We start from the raw sequence: 13,657 nt of genomic DNA, 5'->3' as shown, positions 1-13,657 counted from the left end.
TTGTTTTCAAATTCTATAGCAAATCTTTCTAATACTTTTATTCTAGATTTATTTCGAAATCCATTCCGAAACTAGTAAAATATCACTTGTGCATTATGTAACGCAAGCCGTAAGCTATTCAAGATATTTAAATACAAGTTTGTGTCGCATTGCCGTTCACCACTTCGTCTACGATCGGTTTTCCTCTTCGACCTTCGAGAGTGATTTAAAGACGCCGGCGCGAAATACGTTTCGCGCGAATCGAATTTCTGTATGAACGAAAGCGAGAGCATTACTTCGAGCCTCGCGAAAAAATTGAACATCGCAGATCCAAACACAGAAAAAGGAGTGCTAAAAACAGCGTACTTGTACAAATAGTGATGTAATAAACCAAAAAATACCAATTAAGCATTCGATACAAAGTAAAAATTAAAATTCAGATGTCAAAGAACGATATCTGAAATTCACTATATCGGTGCACGAAGATAAAGAGAAAATAAAATTTAAAGATAATGTTAAAAAATTGTGCAACACTCACCCACTCTTGATACGACCACCAGTAGGAGCAACACGCTGCTCAAGATGATCATTTTCGTGTTCTTCTGTCTCATCCTAATCGCTCGACGAATTCACGCAGGAAACAAATTTCCAAATCGATAACGACAATGTTGATGCTTGCTATTCGAACGTCGAAGGATTCGCGCACATATGCGTAAAAATGGTCGCAAGACGTATACGAAAATGAAAACTAAGTTAACCGGTGAAACGGTGATATCGCGCGAAACGGCCGACTCCGCGCCGACGTTGTTGCCGCGGTGGTTTCCTTTCGTTTTTCGTTGTTTACGTTTTTACCGAGCTTGATCCCGATCGAACGAACACTGGTTGTCTCCAGGTGCGTTCTTCTTGCTCAAGAAGTCGGTAAAAATTCAACGGGAAAAAGGGAAGGAAGGAGGCAACGAGGAGCCGGAGCAGCAGCTTCAATAGTAGCGCCGTTCAAAGCCGTGAGAGCTCCATCGACGTCGCAAAACATATGCTACGGTCACGAAGAGAGAAAGGTGACTGGGTATACGCAAGGCGTGCTCAATACCTCCTGTCTTCTTGGCATAGTCACCTTTCTAGCAAAGCTGCAACAAAGAAGGGAGTGTTGGTACTATATCGCGTGGCCACCACCATTCTCGCGCTCGCGATCACCAAACGACCGATGGTGGTGGTTACGGCGGTGGTGGTACCGATACACCGATCAGCCGCCTTCCACCACCAAATCCGCCTTCCTTCGATCAGATTTTTCTGTTCTTCGTATCGGTAACCCTGAAACCATTCTCGGCTTACGTGACCGGCCAACGAGAGAAAAGTTTGACGTTGATCTCGACGCTCTTTCTCCTGCAAGCGAAATGCCGAGGGTTAATTTCGGTTCTTTGCGAAGACACGGCTATACAGTCGCGTGAAATATTCCTACCTTTCTTCGTGTCTTCCAGGAATCTTTAATGGTGTATTATATTTCGGAGGAAATGTTGCGAAGTCGAGTCGGGGGTTTCATGGGGAAGAAATATGGTTCTTTCATGGAGGTAAACCTCTAATAAAGAAACAAGCAATGCTATAGAATGAATCACAAATAAAAACGTGAGAAAATAAAATTAATTACAAATATATGCTTCCTACGAACCAACGATTGTAGGTTTGTATAAAAACTTTATTTTCTCGGCCATATAAAATCACCAATATTTGTTCAAACACATGTTATTTTGACGCAACAAGGTTACATCGATAATAAGCATCGAATTACAACGAAAACTACGTTAATTTTAAAATATCCTTTTGTTAAAATTAAAAGTTAAAGTTTGATATTTGCAACAAACGGCAAAGCTATCGTGGATAACTTTGTCCGGAATAAAAGCGACCATTTTGCACAGTCCCGTACGTAATTAAATTTATAGGGTGAAGAGTATGCAGGAAAGAAGAATCAAACTTATTCGTATCGGTAAATAGCAACAATGATAAGACTTTAATTTCTTGCGATCTTAATCTTTCGAATAAAAAGATACAATGAATCAGAAAATATTTATCGAAAAGTATTCTTTGTTCCTGCTGACCTTTTTGGTATCGAAATCAGCGATACGATAAAAAATATAACACTTCCTATAACATATATTATAACGTATACCGCGACAAAGAAATACCATTGGTGGAATTACACAGTCCTTTTTAATCCTGCATCCGATAATTACGAATATATCACATGATAATTATAAACGTATCACATATATATGTACATTATTTTCATTTTTTATACTGTGAAAACACAAATACGGCATCGAGTTTACCTACGTGGATCGTGTACTTTTCCCTTGGGTGAACCAATATAAATGAACATAAACGACTAGACATACTTGTGATATTTTGTCACAAGTAATTTTTTACTTCCTTCCAAAGGTCTCCTGAGAGCGATCGAACTGTACACGTATTCGTAAAGAACAAAAAAAAATACGCAACATCTGTATGTATACATATACAACAATACGTAAAACCTTGAAATACTTTCTACGTACTTGATTACAACTTACGAATAATCTGTGCCTTGGATATAGAGAAACTTTTTATATAGAAACTACGAACGTACGGAGTTGTGTTTACATTGAAAAATGAATTTAAACGTTTTACGTAAATTTACATTTACTACAACGATGAACCCTGAATAGAGCCAAACATTCACTTCTCTGAAACTTGCAAGGATAACAGCGTTAATTACTATCGGCGGATTATCAAAATTTATATGTAGAAATAACAAAATTATTATCAATTGCTCTCAGTCCACGAAATCGTAAGCTGCATTTCAGTTCTCGCGTTACATAGATCCATCCCTGAGGCTACTATTATATTTTCAACACTCAATCCGATACAGCTACGTTTTTTGTCTGGTTTATATAAAATATTATCTGCGCGATAATTATTGTTTCAACGATTAGAGAAAAGTAAGCGTTTAGTAAATTTGGTTTCGAGCGATTTCAATTGACTATAATTAGAATACTTTGTGTAGCTTCCAAAGGCCGGTTTTAAAAGTCGAAGAATTTGTCAAATAATGTTAGCTTTTTTTTTTATTTTTTCGTTTTATTAGTAACTGTGAAACGATTCGTATGTACATCAATTGAACACGGCAATATATACAACAACGGTTGCACGCCGTGGCTCGAGTTAGATTCGAACAATATTACAAGATACCCCATACTTTGTACAAAATTCATTTTGCAAATACATAAAAGCGCAGAGTATCGCCATTCCTCGAGAATGAAAGACCTTCTTAATTTGCTGCCCGATAACCACTGAAACACAGTGGTTTCTTACTTACAACAATGTAAGTATTCTCTATACATTTGGAATAGCCTCTAGCGCGCACACGCGGCTGCAATTAGCAATATGCGCCACTATTTAATAGAAATATTTGAGGCTATATATAGTATGCCCGTTTCGTGGGTAGATAACTGCATAACTGATAAAATATCCTGTATAATTCTAGTTACTAACTAATTCAATTTGCCTATACTTTTTGCGCAAGTTGCTTACAGAGTCTTTGAACAAAACTGGGTCAAGCCTCATATTGGATCGTAACAACGGCATGTACCCGAAAACAGCTACAAACGTATTCATACACGTTTGCCGTTGTATAAAATGATCTGGATCGTTCCATGGGGATCTGAAAATTTCACGTGTCAGATAAGAGAATAAACTGAAGATGCTATTCAAGAATACGACACTTTGCTACGCAGGTATAACGATGCATTATAAGCATCAGGCGGACCTTATGGATAATATATAATTATTTTACACATCGACGAATAATATTTTTAAATCACGAAAAATAAAAAATTTAAGCTTACCACAACTGCAATGAAAAACAATGAAAACTCAATTACCAATGGCAATAGTACCAATTATAATAAATCTATGATTCAATTGTTGCACAAATGAAAAACAAAATGAATACTTTATAAATTTAACTACCTACTAAACGAATTTACACATCATGGCGTCGCTTTTATTAATGGCGGAAACTTTGAAATAACGATCCGCCAATCAGAGCACAACTGCTGCAGATCTAATCGATATTGTGAAAAATCGATTATGCAATATAATGTCATTAACCGATTTTAAATATTGAAATATCATTGATCAATTTTAAATATTAAAATATCATGATAAATTTGTAATTATTGAAATATCAACGTTCCTTAATTTTAAAAATTGGGTATAAAGAAATGCTTACAATTACCAGTGTCAGAAATATTGTGTTCATTTTAAAAAAAGTGACAAAGTGAACCATTTGTATGCTACCAAAGAAACAGTCGCGATAAGCGCTAAAATCATTCGGTAAACCATATTTACCTGCGTAGCAGCTTGACAAAAATACATAATACATACCTGATTCCACCCACTGTAGTATCTTTATACAATTTCCTTTGAGTTACTTTAATAGGTGGTCTTCGCGTAACATGACTTACTAAAAAATTCATAAGTATGTCCTCGCAGTTTTGTGATTGTTCGACAGTCTTGTGTAACGTCGAACTCAGTAATTCGGTATATAACGTGTTATAATAACGATGATAAAAGGCGGCACCAGTAAGAATTATACTATAATCATTTGTCCATTTGCTTGTATAACCCCATGAGCGCTTTAAATGATAAAAAGATTTGTATAAAAATTACCGTATATATTAGATGAAAAATTTTGTTTTATGCTTACTTTAGAGTCATCCCAGTAATGTGACCTTGCTGGGTAACCAACTATCCGATCAGGAAATGATCGCCATACCGTAAAGGCAAAATCAATTTCATCTGTGTTGAGTGTGGCATCTTCGTCTAGAGATAATATGGCACTAGTTTTGATTAATGGATGAGGATAGAAACGTTGAGATATACCATCGACCGTAACGACATGTATTGATGCTTTGATCCCTTGCCATCGTGGTCTTCTTGGTAACGGAATGTCCGAGTTCCACATGAGAATAATCTAAAGCGAATTGTGTATTAGTACAAAATATAAAAAGGAATAGAGAAAAAAAAGGAGTTGATTTATATGATAAGCTCACCTTATCTAGGTATTTACTTTTCGCAAGACTTTTAAGCAGGCGATATAGCACAGCAGTGGATCCCAACTGCGAGTATATGATGGCAGTGAAGGTATTACCTGGATTACTTTTCGAAAATGGAAGTTCTTGCTGACTATCGGCAAATTGCGGTAATATTGCTAACGCTCCAGGACTAGTATTCCAAACAAATTTTTCTCTTGTACCTTCCCAAGGCAAACGCTCACGGATATTCTACGAGTTCGGCAGAATATTACAAAGTTAAAAAAGGAATTACCCTCTTATCGCTAAGATATTAGCGTTACTTTATAATATTACCTCAAATACGGTAAATACAATTTTTTCTATCGAGGAAAAGTATCGTTCCCAAAGAAATTGCGTTTGCTGTCGCAATTTAAGAATATGTACATTGGACACAGACCGCACTATATCTGGAATCTGAGAAAACAACATTTATCTGTAGTTCAACTTGATCACTCTTTTGATAGTAGGCTTTATTTTAATCTTATTTACTTGAAGTAGCAGTCTTTCATCGGAAAATATAACAGCTTGTGTCCAATCAATTCGTTCATGAAAAGGAAGCGCCCAGCCATTACTTAAAATAACCGGAATGCATCCAGCTCTTAAAGCTTCTAAAAATCGGAAACTGCCAAGTCTTCTTCCTCTTGGTACAAGACAAAAGGTAGCATTCATTAATAAAATTTCATAATCATACCTGAAAAAAATGAATTAAATATCAGTTTTGACTTTTTATTTAGAACAGTTGTTTGTTAGATTATCCCTTCTTGATGCTCACGTATCATATTCTTGATTATCTTGTTGACAATGTTCATCTTGTAACTCTCTCCATGCTTTACCATGACGGCAAGTTGTAACAAATACCAAATCCTTGCCATTATGTAAATGATAGAGAGCATTTCTAGTTTCAGAACCTATACCATGGACGTATCTTTTACCCTTGAAAGCTGCAACGTATTTTTTATTATTAGGAAAATTATTTTCTAAAGCTTGACCTGGCTCTCCACCGCGTTCTGGATGTTGTTTTCCAAACAATGGTATAGATATGTCAAAATCTGGTCTATGTCTAAAGATAGACATACTGGCCTTAGCAAGCATAGCATATCCCAAATCAAAGGCCAATGATTCTTCTGCATAATCAGGCCATGTTCCAGAATATAAATTAAATATCAAATGATTTCTGCCATTATTCCAATATGGTAAACGTATTAATTTTGAAGGAAGATTATGCACAAATTCTGTTGATAATGGATCTCTGTCTAATGTATCAAGAGCTAATACAAATATACATGCCCGAGTTGGATCTGATGTATAATATCTTGATTCTGTAATAACATTCAATATTTTTTGGTATAATGGACTTATCACATCTTCAACTGGATACACATATACTGTGAAACCTTGTTTGCATCTGGTAAAGTCAAAACAAGTCTCCATACGACATTGCCTTGTACGATGAGACATAGGTGAGATTCCATTTGATGTTCTCAAATCCTTGTCATAAAATTCTTCATTTAGACTTAAATATGAAGGCAATCGCTCATAAGGCAACTGAGATCTGCCTGTCCATTTTTCACTTTTTAACCGATAACCACCAAAGTAACAATATCCAAGAAACGCACATGTTACAAATAATAATAAATAGCGCTTCTTGGCTTGCATTTTTAATGCAATCAGGTTATACTCCAATATACATTGACTTTAAACATTATTTTTCACATATAGAATGCATGGCATTTGATCATAAATGCATTGTAATGGACCTATTACTATTTCAATTTTATAAATACACAAATTCAAAACTTACTCCAAAATGAAATTAATTTCATTCTTAAAGATTGCTGCAACAAAAGAAAAAAGAAACAGCTATTGAAGAAAATGAAAACATTTTCACATATATATATATATATAATGTATATATATACATACATACAGACATATATATATATATAAAAGAGAATAATGTAATAACTTTCATGTATCATTATCATACAGTATCTAAATGCATTGCATAGCACTTATAAAAAAAACACCTATATATATTGCAATATTTTTTTGTATTAATTTTAAATATATGAAATATATATTTAGTTACCTCCGAATTTGCATGATCCAATATTGGTTAACAGGAACGTTTTAAAGGTTGTAATTATTACAAAATACATGGCAAAAAACGCGCTGTATCCAATAAAACATCAGCTCTATATTTATATTTATGCATTACAATACGATTTACAAAATGTCGAATCTAAATGACAGATTGTAAATGTCTATGGACGCTGCCGTGAGTTAACCTATACTATCCTATATTATTACGGACATTGCACACGAGAGCGACAACGTCAAACTTATCGAAGTCGACATTCGATAAGACGGGGACAAATAGAGGTTCATACTTTTTTACAATAATCTATTTTCTTGTTAAAACAACACAGTGAATTTTTTCCTTAGTTAGGTTAGTTCTGACGTACATTCAATTCGCAGAACGTGCCGGCGTTATTACGCCCATTCGCATTTTCGGTCGGCGTCACTACACACGCGTGACATCGATCGGAAAACGCCTCCAAGTGCAAAATCATTGCACGTAGCGCATTAAATAATTGGTTTAAAAAGCAACGCGAGTTATGCAATGACGTTGGAACGATTAGACTGGCAAATCGCTTATTGGTTACTTCATGCCGAGCTTTGCGGAATGTTTGATTGTGTGAGAAACACTGCAAACTACACTCCTACAAATCTAAACAAAACTGTCGATCAAGGTTATGCCGCTACCTAGTGGTCAACCGATAAACCTCTCGAACCGTTTCACCCGCTTCGATTAAATTTATTAAAAGCACATATTTTTTTTTATTGTAAATCAATACTCTTTAAGAGAGACATAGTTTAGCGTAAAGGTTGTATGGTATCAATTAGAGTGAGGGTTATTGTGTTACACGAAGAGTTTACTCACGTAAAGAAGAGAAAGTAATATTAGAATGAAAATAATAAATGAAACAACATTGAAATGATTTTTTTATCACAAAACTCACCTTTTATTACGTTCTTAGTATCGGACCAAAATGTTCGTTTTACTACAGAAATTACAGAATTAACTGTTATACAATTGTAACACACGTTTCGATAGAAATAAGATATTTTTCCTTTTGAATTATTTCACATGATCATGCTTTACTCACTCTCTTAACTTGTAAACTATTTCTAAGTTAAGTACTATCCAGCAACCATGTTGCACTAATAATGATTTTACTTTGATCGCCGATTCTTGCGATTGATTTGCTGAACACTTATACTATTAAAGCATGCTCTGTATATATATATATATATTTTCCAATATGGAATTTGAACTTATCTATAACGTGACGTAAATGTGTATACTTAATAAGGCGTGTATGCATATGAATATGTCATTTATTGTCCCTACATAATTAAATGACATATTTATGTAAATGAATTCTTTTATCCTGCTTCTTATAGACCTTGATAATTTCTTTTAGTTTCAATTTAGTACATAAATGACGTAATTATTTAATGAATTATTACGAATCTAGTGGTATATCTTTAGTGATATATTTAACAAAACTAAATTAATAACAAATAACTGTAATAAATAATAATTTATGATAGAGAATTTTAAGAAATTAAAGATACACTTTCTTAAATAATTATATTCTTGTATTCTTCAGGTTAATAATGTGAAATAGTATGAGATAGTATACTAACAATATGGAATAATGATATAGTAATGGAATTCAATATATTTAAAAGCAAATAAAAATTTAATAGCATAATAAATTTTATACATTTTATTTTTAAGTATGATATAACCTAAAGCTTTATTTCACTCCACAAATTCTTGTCCTATTTCTGATTCACCATCATAAATTTTAAGAGGTTTCGATTCGTGTCTTCTATGTCTGTCTCTAGTGTCTGGATTTAACCTTAATTTTCTTCCTGCTACAGTTGGTTTATCCCTTACATTCATTAAATATTCTGCTGCTAACTGAATACTTTCCATTTTAACAATTGCAGCCCTAAACATATAATTTTGAGATTTGTGTTTTTTGCATATGATACTATTGATACATCTATGCAAACAATAATAAACTTACTTAGATGTCTGCGAGTATGGTTTTAACATTTTAACAGATACACAGCCTGGGATAACTGCCTTCAATTCATCAGCTTTTGTTCCGCATTTGATATTTGATACAAAAAGGCTATTAAAGATATAAGCGCATTTTATTATTGGTATTTCATTGTAATTATAAAAGATATGAAATGTACTTACTGTTTTGTTAATTTTTTATCTTCTTTCACCTTAGGTATAACAATCTTTTTTCTTACTACTGTAGTTTTTCTTTCAATTTTTGTATTTGCAAGTGCAACTACTATACGTTTCCCATTTATCCTTGTATCCTTCACTGCTGTTAAATTTTTCATCTTCTCCTTTACATCGGGAAATACTACATAACAATACCTACTAGATTGTCGAAGTAAATTCACTTTAAAATTGCCAGTAAATAATTTTGCAACATCGTCTTTATTTCGAATTGTATGTGGCAAACGAACGTACAGAGCTTGTTCTTTTTCTTGCTGTCGTTGTATAATTTTCTTTTTAACTTTCATTTTTGTACTTTTGCGAATTCAATTTTCGATAGATATGTGTATATTCAATAGTTGTCAAGGCGCATGCAAACTAAACATATTCACGACAAAAGAGATCAGGCATTCATAAAATTTTAGGTTATATTTGTATTTGTGGTTAGGTTTGAAAAAGTATATAAACATAAGATGCGTGCATTGATGCACGTGCGTAAACGGAACTGGTCAACTGCTCAAATGAATAAGGCCCACTGATTCGTTAGCTCCAACAGGTTCCAACAAGGAAAGGTCAAAGAGGACAAATTCTACAGAGAACATCTGTAATACTGGTTAGCAATATACTAACCAATTGTCAGTCAGATCTTTTAGGTAGAAAAGTAATGATTGGTTATAGCATAGTTTATATTCCGTTGGATGTGCATAAGGAAAACGAAAGCGACATCTAGTCACTATTGTAAACTAGTAAAAACGTAAGAAGTCACAGATGGCCGTCTCAAATCAACAACCGGTACAGTGAACGAGTTAAGTGACGCGGTTATGTACGCAAAACAATCGCGTCAGACGCGGAAAACGTCTTGAAACATGTAAGGAGTTTCTATCATAAGTGCCATCGCGTTGAATTTTACGTTTCTTTTTGTTTTGCAATACCACCGATCAGCAGTGAAAGCAAGACTTGGCTCGATCCATCGTTGCTTTCACGAATTGGTTTTATCGTCAGTGACGTACGGTTCTCGAACACCGAGGCCAAACACAATTTGCTGTTCGAGGATGAGCGCGAATAATGTGCAAGCACTTTTCGCCTGTTCAAGATGTTTCTCAAGGCATCCTTTCGAGGAGCTTTCACCGGGGCAACAATTGTGCAAGGTATTGCTTTGGATTTTCGTATTTTTCCTCGAATTCCATCACGCGACTACCGATTCTTTTGGAGCGTCATTTTTCGTGTTTGCAAGATACGATGCTAATAATAGAACTTTTAATTCAAATGCACGTTCCAGATACAATTGTTGCTGTTTTCGTACGATCAAACCTTAAAATATGAGTTAGATAAAAATTTGGTTGCATACAGACTCTCTTTTAAACTAAAATTTAAGAACAATTGTGCATATGCACCTAAGAATTAAATAATTACTGTGATCATTTTTATTTGAAAATTGTCTCAATTCAATGAAACATTTTGATTTGGATTTTAATAAACATTTTTTTCTTCCAGTATTATGTGTTTTGTGCAAAAGTTTGAATAATGTGTGAACATTAAAACTGACTAAATGTAAATACATACATTGTAAACTTTTATATTTCTGCATTCTTTTAATCAATTTTTACTATATTATGTTGCTTATTTAGGAATGCAGAGGTGCATTTCCTGTGGTGAAATGTACATATTGTAGGTCAGAGTTCCAACAAACAATGTAAGCACCACATGAGTTATTTCCCATTTTGGTTAATTTATCTAATATATCTCTAAACAATTTTATTCTTTAATTTGCAGAAAGGGTAATACAAGCACTATTTGTAAGAAATGTGAGCAGAATGTGAAATCTTATGGTAAGCCATCGGCCTGTGAATATTGCAATACCATAGCTGCATTTATTGGTAGTAAATGTCAAAGATGTACAAATTCTGAAAAACGTTATGGGCCACCAGTTACTTGTGAACAATGCAAACAGAAGTGTGCCTTTGACAGACAAGATGAAGATAAAAAAGTAATTCATTTTGATAAGATAATGATATGCTTGCAAATTGTGAACGATAATTACTAATATCTTGATTAAAGGTTGATGGAAAGTTATTATGTTGGCTATGTACACTGTCATATAAACGAGCATTGGCAAAAACGAAACAATCGGATGCTGAGAGGAGGGCACATTTGAAACTTGCACAACAACGAGCAGCAAAGCACAAAGAACAAAAGTAATTATTCAAATACGTAATGTCACAAGGTAACTTTGTGCTTAGTAGTCTTAATTGTGTTCATCACAATTTCTCTTTTGTTGTAACATAACTCGGTAATGTTTAGTATCTAGGCACTCTGTATGAGTTCCGGGCCAATTTGTTTATTTTGCTTCAGATTAAAAAGTCACAATAAGAGACCACACAGAGTCGATGTAACGAAACTACCGCCTCAGTCCGAAGGTGCAGACACAAACGGTCCGACACCGGTGAAAGCAGCGCGAATGGGTGGCGTTCACGATCCGCATGATCCCAACAGTTCGGATCACGTAGTTGCGGTTACACAACTTAAAGAAAAGATAGCCCATCTCCAGAAACAAATCTCTATTAAAGATGGGCAATTACTTGCTAAGGATAGACAAGTATGTATATTCTGAAAGCGAAAATCTCTGAAATGTTATCGACCAGCTTTGATTCAGTTAGAATTACTCTTGTTTACAGATTACAGAATTGAAGGCAAAAAACTTCACGTCGGAAACGGAACTGCGTAACAAGATGAAAGCGACGGAGAAAGAATACGAAGCCAAAATATCGACGATGCAACTCAAGATCTCCAGTTTGTTAAAAGAAGTTGCTTCTCTATCGAAGAGTTCTAAGCGGGGCGACAGAGTTGCTGCCACGAAAACAGAAGCTGGGACCAACAGCGGAAGCGGAACAGACAGTCCTGTACCTTGATAAGGTAGGACATTTCACATCCTCATTATTCTTTGTCAATTAATGTTCGAATGATCATATTCTATATTTACATTTTAATTCGTCGACGCGACATATTTATAATAATAAAATGTTGTAATTGAGTATATATTTAGTGTTTGGAATGATATTTTATTTGTGATTTAACGTTCATGGCTTCCTAATCTTTTACTTCTGATAAGAGCCAAACGTTATCAGGATTCCATTTCTTGTGCTTTTAGTTGTGTTCTATTATTTCCAAATATGTGTATAAGAATGTATAACTTTTGCTACCTCGCTCCTATAGTTCCGTATGATGTACTGCTTTTGGAGTGATTTTACGATACAAGGCTCATAGTTTCCTTTTATGTTCCGAACGTTATAAAATGCTTTGTTTTGCGTTAAAAATTACGCGTTTTAAAAAAATTATTTTGATATTGTGATTGCAATAGTTACTGTTACTACGAGTCTTCTTTATCATTCTTTTTTCTTTATACGTTATCGTTGCTTAAATATTTTAGATATGAAATTTATAGTACCGTCAATGATTTGTGCTTGTGTTCTTTGCGGTTATGTAAGATAATACGAAGTAAATCTATATTTTGGCGCGTATTTTAAAGAATATTTGTTCTAGACAAAGAACGTGTAATTTTTCTGCGAGATGAAAGAAATCTTAAAATTGTTTTCAGGGACTTGGTTAGCCGTGACAACATACTCAAATGTCCATACCCGCATAAATCATGTAGTATATTACATATAGCTAATTGTTTCCATTAACAAGGCAAAATCTGTATTATTTTTCTAATTAATATAGGAGTATATATTATCTTCGACGTGTATAATGAATGTTTTACACGTTCTTCTAATGGGGGATGATGACGATGATGTAAGTGTAAAGAAAAGGTGTTATTCGTAAGTTAGGTAGCTTTCCCCCTTTTGTTCCATTTTGACCATTTCGCGGACGCAATTTTTTGCAATTTCCATTTCGCGACAAATTTGTTTATATGACAATGAAATTGCACTTTATCGAATTGTACATTAATAAATCGGAAAGGTATCCGGTCCGAGAGAAATGATTTTTAAACTTTACGATCGAAGTTGATACTTGCGTAAAATGAACAGAGTTATATGCAGACACACACATACACACACTATAATTGAGCAATAGTGCTGCTGTAACATTTTCCTATCTATAACGATGACGATGTAACGACGATGAACCAGGATATGGTGATTGTAGATCAATTTACAATAAAAGGTTAAAAACGATATACCTCGCCTTATAAGTTGAAACATATCCTTGGACTTCCTTCCTGTTAGAAGGATCCGTCTTTCTATTCGATCGTCGTTTTACACGA

The 13,657-nt window shown here is 34.2% G+C and overlaps 4 protein-coding genes across 8 annotated transcripts in view; 1 reads left to right on the top strand and 3 right to left on the bottom strand.

Annotated features, from left to right (window-relative positions):
• LOC126924956 (uncharacterized) overlaps window positions 1-1,568 on the bottom strand; it is a 41,164-nt gene extending 39,596 nt beyond the window's left edge. Inside the window, exons 1-2 of the mRNA XM_050740051.1 lie at window positions 1,436-1,568; window positions 518-1,359 (exon numbers count right to left, since the gene is read on the bottom strand). Of these exons, the coding sequence (XP_050596008.1) occupies window positions 518-590 (73 nt within the window). The 5' untranslated portion in view covers window positions 591-1,359; window positions 1,436-1,568. The remainder of the gene's footprint in view (window positions 1-517; window positions 1,360-1,435) is intronic.
• An 80-nt stretch (window positions 1,569-1,648) lies between these two features.
• On the bottom strand, window positions 1,649-8,603 carry LOC126925000 (exostosin-1). Of its 2 annotated transcripts, none has more exons than XM_050740088.1 (8): window positions 8,105-8,603; window positions 5,854-6,916; window positions 5,571-5,772; window positions 5,376-5,495; window positions 5,061-5,291; window positions 4,715-4,981; window positions 4,393-4,643; window positions 1,649-3,667 (listed from the first exon to the last, which is right to left on the bottom strand). In XM_050740088.1, exons 2-8 carry the CDS (start codon window positions 6,735-6,737, stop codon window positions 3,487-3,489), a joined length of 2,136 nt encoding a protein of 711 aa, XP_050596045.1. In that variant the 5' UTR covers window positions 6,738-6,916; window positions 8,105-8,603; the 3' UTR covers window positions 1,649-3,486. The 2 variants fall into 2 exon arrangements, with proteins under 2 accessions (XP_050596045.1, XP_050596036.1); XM_050740079.1 differs by lacking the exon at window positions 8,105-8,603 and adding an exon at window positions 7,171-8,057.
• Window positions 8,604-8,832: 229 nt separating this feature from the next.
• LOC126925123 (uncharacterized) lies at window positions 8,833-10,017 on the bottom strand. Its single transcript, XM_050740397.1, has 3 exons — window positions 9,364-10,017; window positions 9,185-9,292; window positions 8,833-9,106 (listed from the first exon to the last, which is right to left on the bottom strand). Exons 1-3 carry the CDS (start codon window positions 9,699-9,701, stop codon window positions 8,914-8,916), a joined length of 639 nt encoding a protein of 212 aa, XP_050596354.1. The 5' UTR covers window positions 9,702-10,017; the 3' UTR covers window positions 8,833-8,913.
• A 104-nt stretch (window positions 10,018-10,121) lies between these two features.
• The window catches only part of LOC126925092 (protein FAM76A), a 44,805-nt gene continuing 41,269 nt past the window's right edge, over window positions 10,122-13,657 (top strand). The window contains exons 1-8 of one of the 4 annotated variants that reach the window (XM_050740276.1): window positions 10,122-10,261; window positions 10,336-10,541; window positions 11,022-11,086; window positions 11,167-11,380; window positions 11,452-11,588; window positions 11,746-11,989; window positions 12,069-12,306; window positions 12,989-13,570. In XM_050740276.1, coding sequence (XP_050596233.1) covers window positions 10,446-10,541; window positions 11,022-11,086; window positions 11,167-11,380; window positions 11,452-11,588; window positions 11,746-11,989; window positions 12,069-12,302 — 990 coding nt within the window. In that variant the 5' untranslated portion in view covers window positions 10,122-10,261; window positions 10,336-10,445 and the 3' untranslated portion in view covers window positions 12,303-12,306; window positions 12,989-13,570. Of the gene's footprint in view, window positions 10,542-11,021; window positions 11,087-11,166; window positions 11,381-11,451; window positions 11,589-11,745; window positions 11,990-12,046; window positions 12,307-12,988; window positions 13,571-13,657 lie in introns of those variants that run through there. The other 3 variants (XM_050740272.1, XM_050740287.1, XR_007713807.1) reach the window with 3 other exon arrangements.

The sequence above is a fragment of the Bombus affinis genome, chromosome 2 (assembly GCF_024516045.1).
Source record: "Bombus affinis isolate iyBomAffi1 chromosome 2, iyBomAffi1.2, whole genome shotgun sequence".
Lineage (NCBI taxonomy): Eukaryota > Metazoa > Arthropoda > Insecta > Hymenoptera > Apidae > Bombus > Bombus affinis.
The sequence above is the reverse complement of the archived record's forward strand: the minus strand, read 5'-3'. Positions and strand labels throughout refer to the sequence as shown.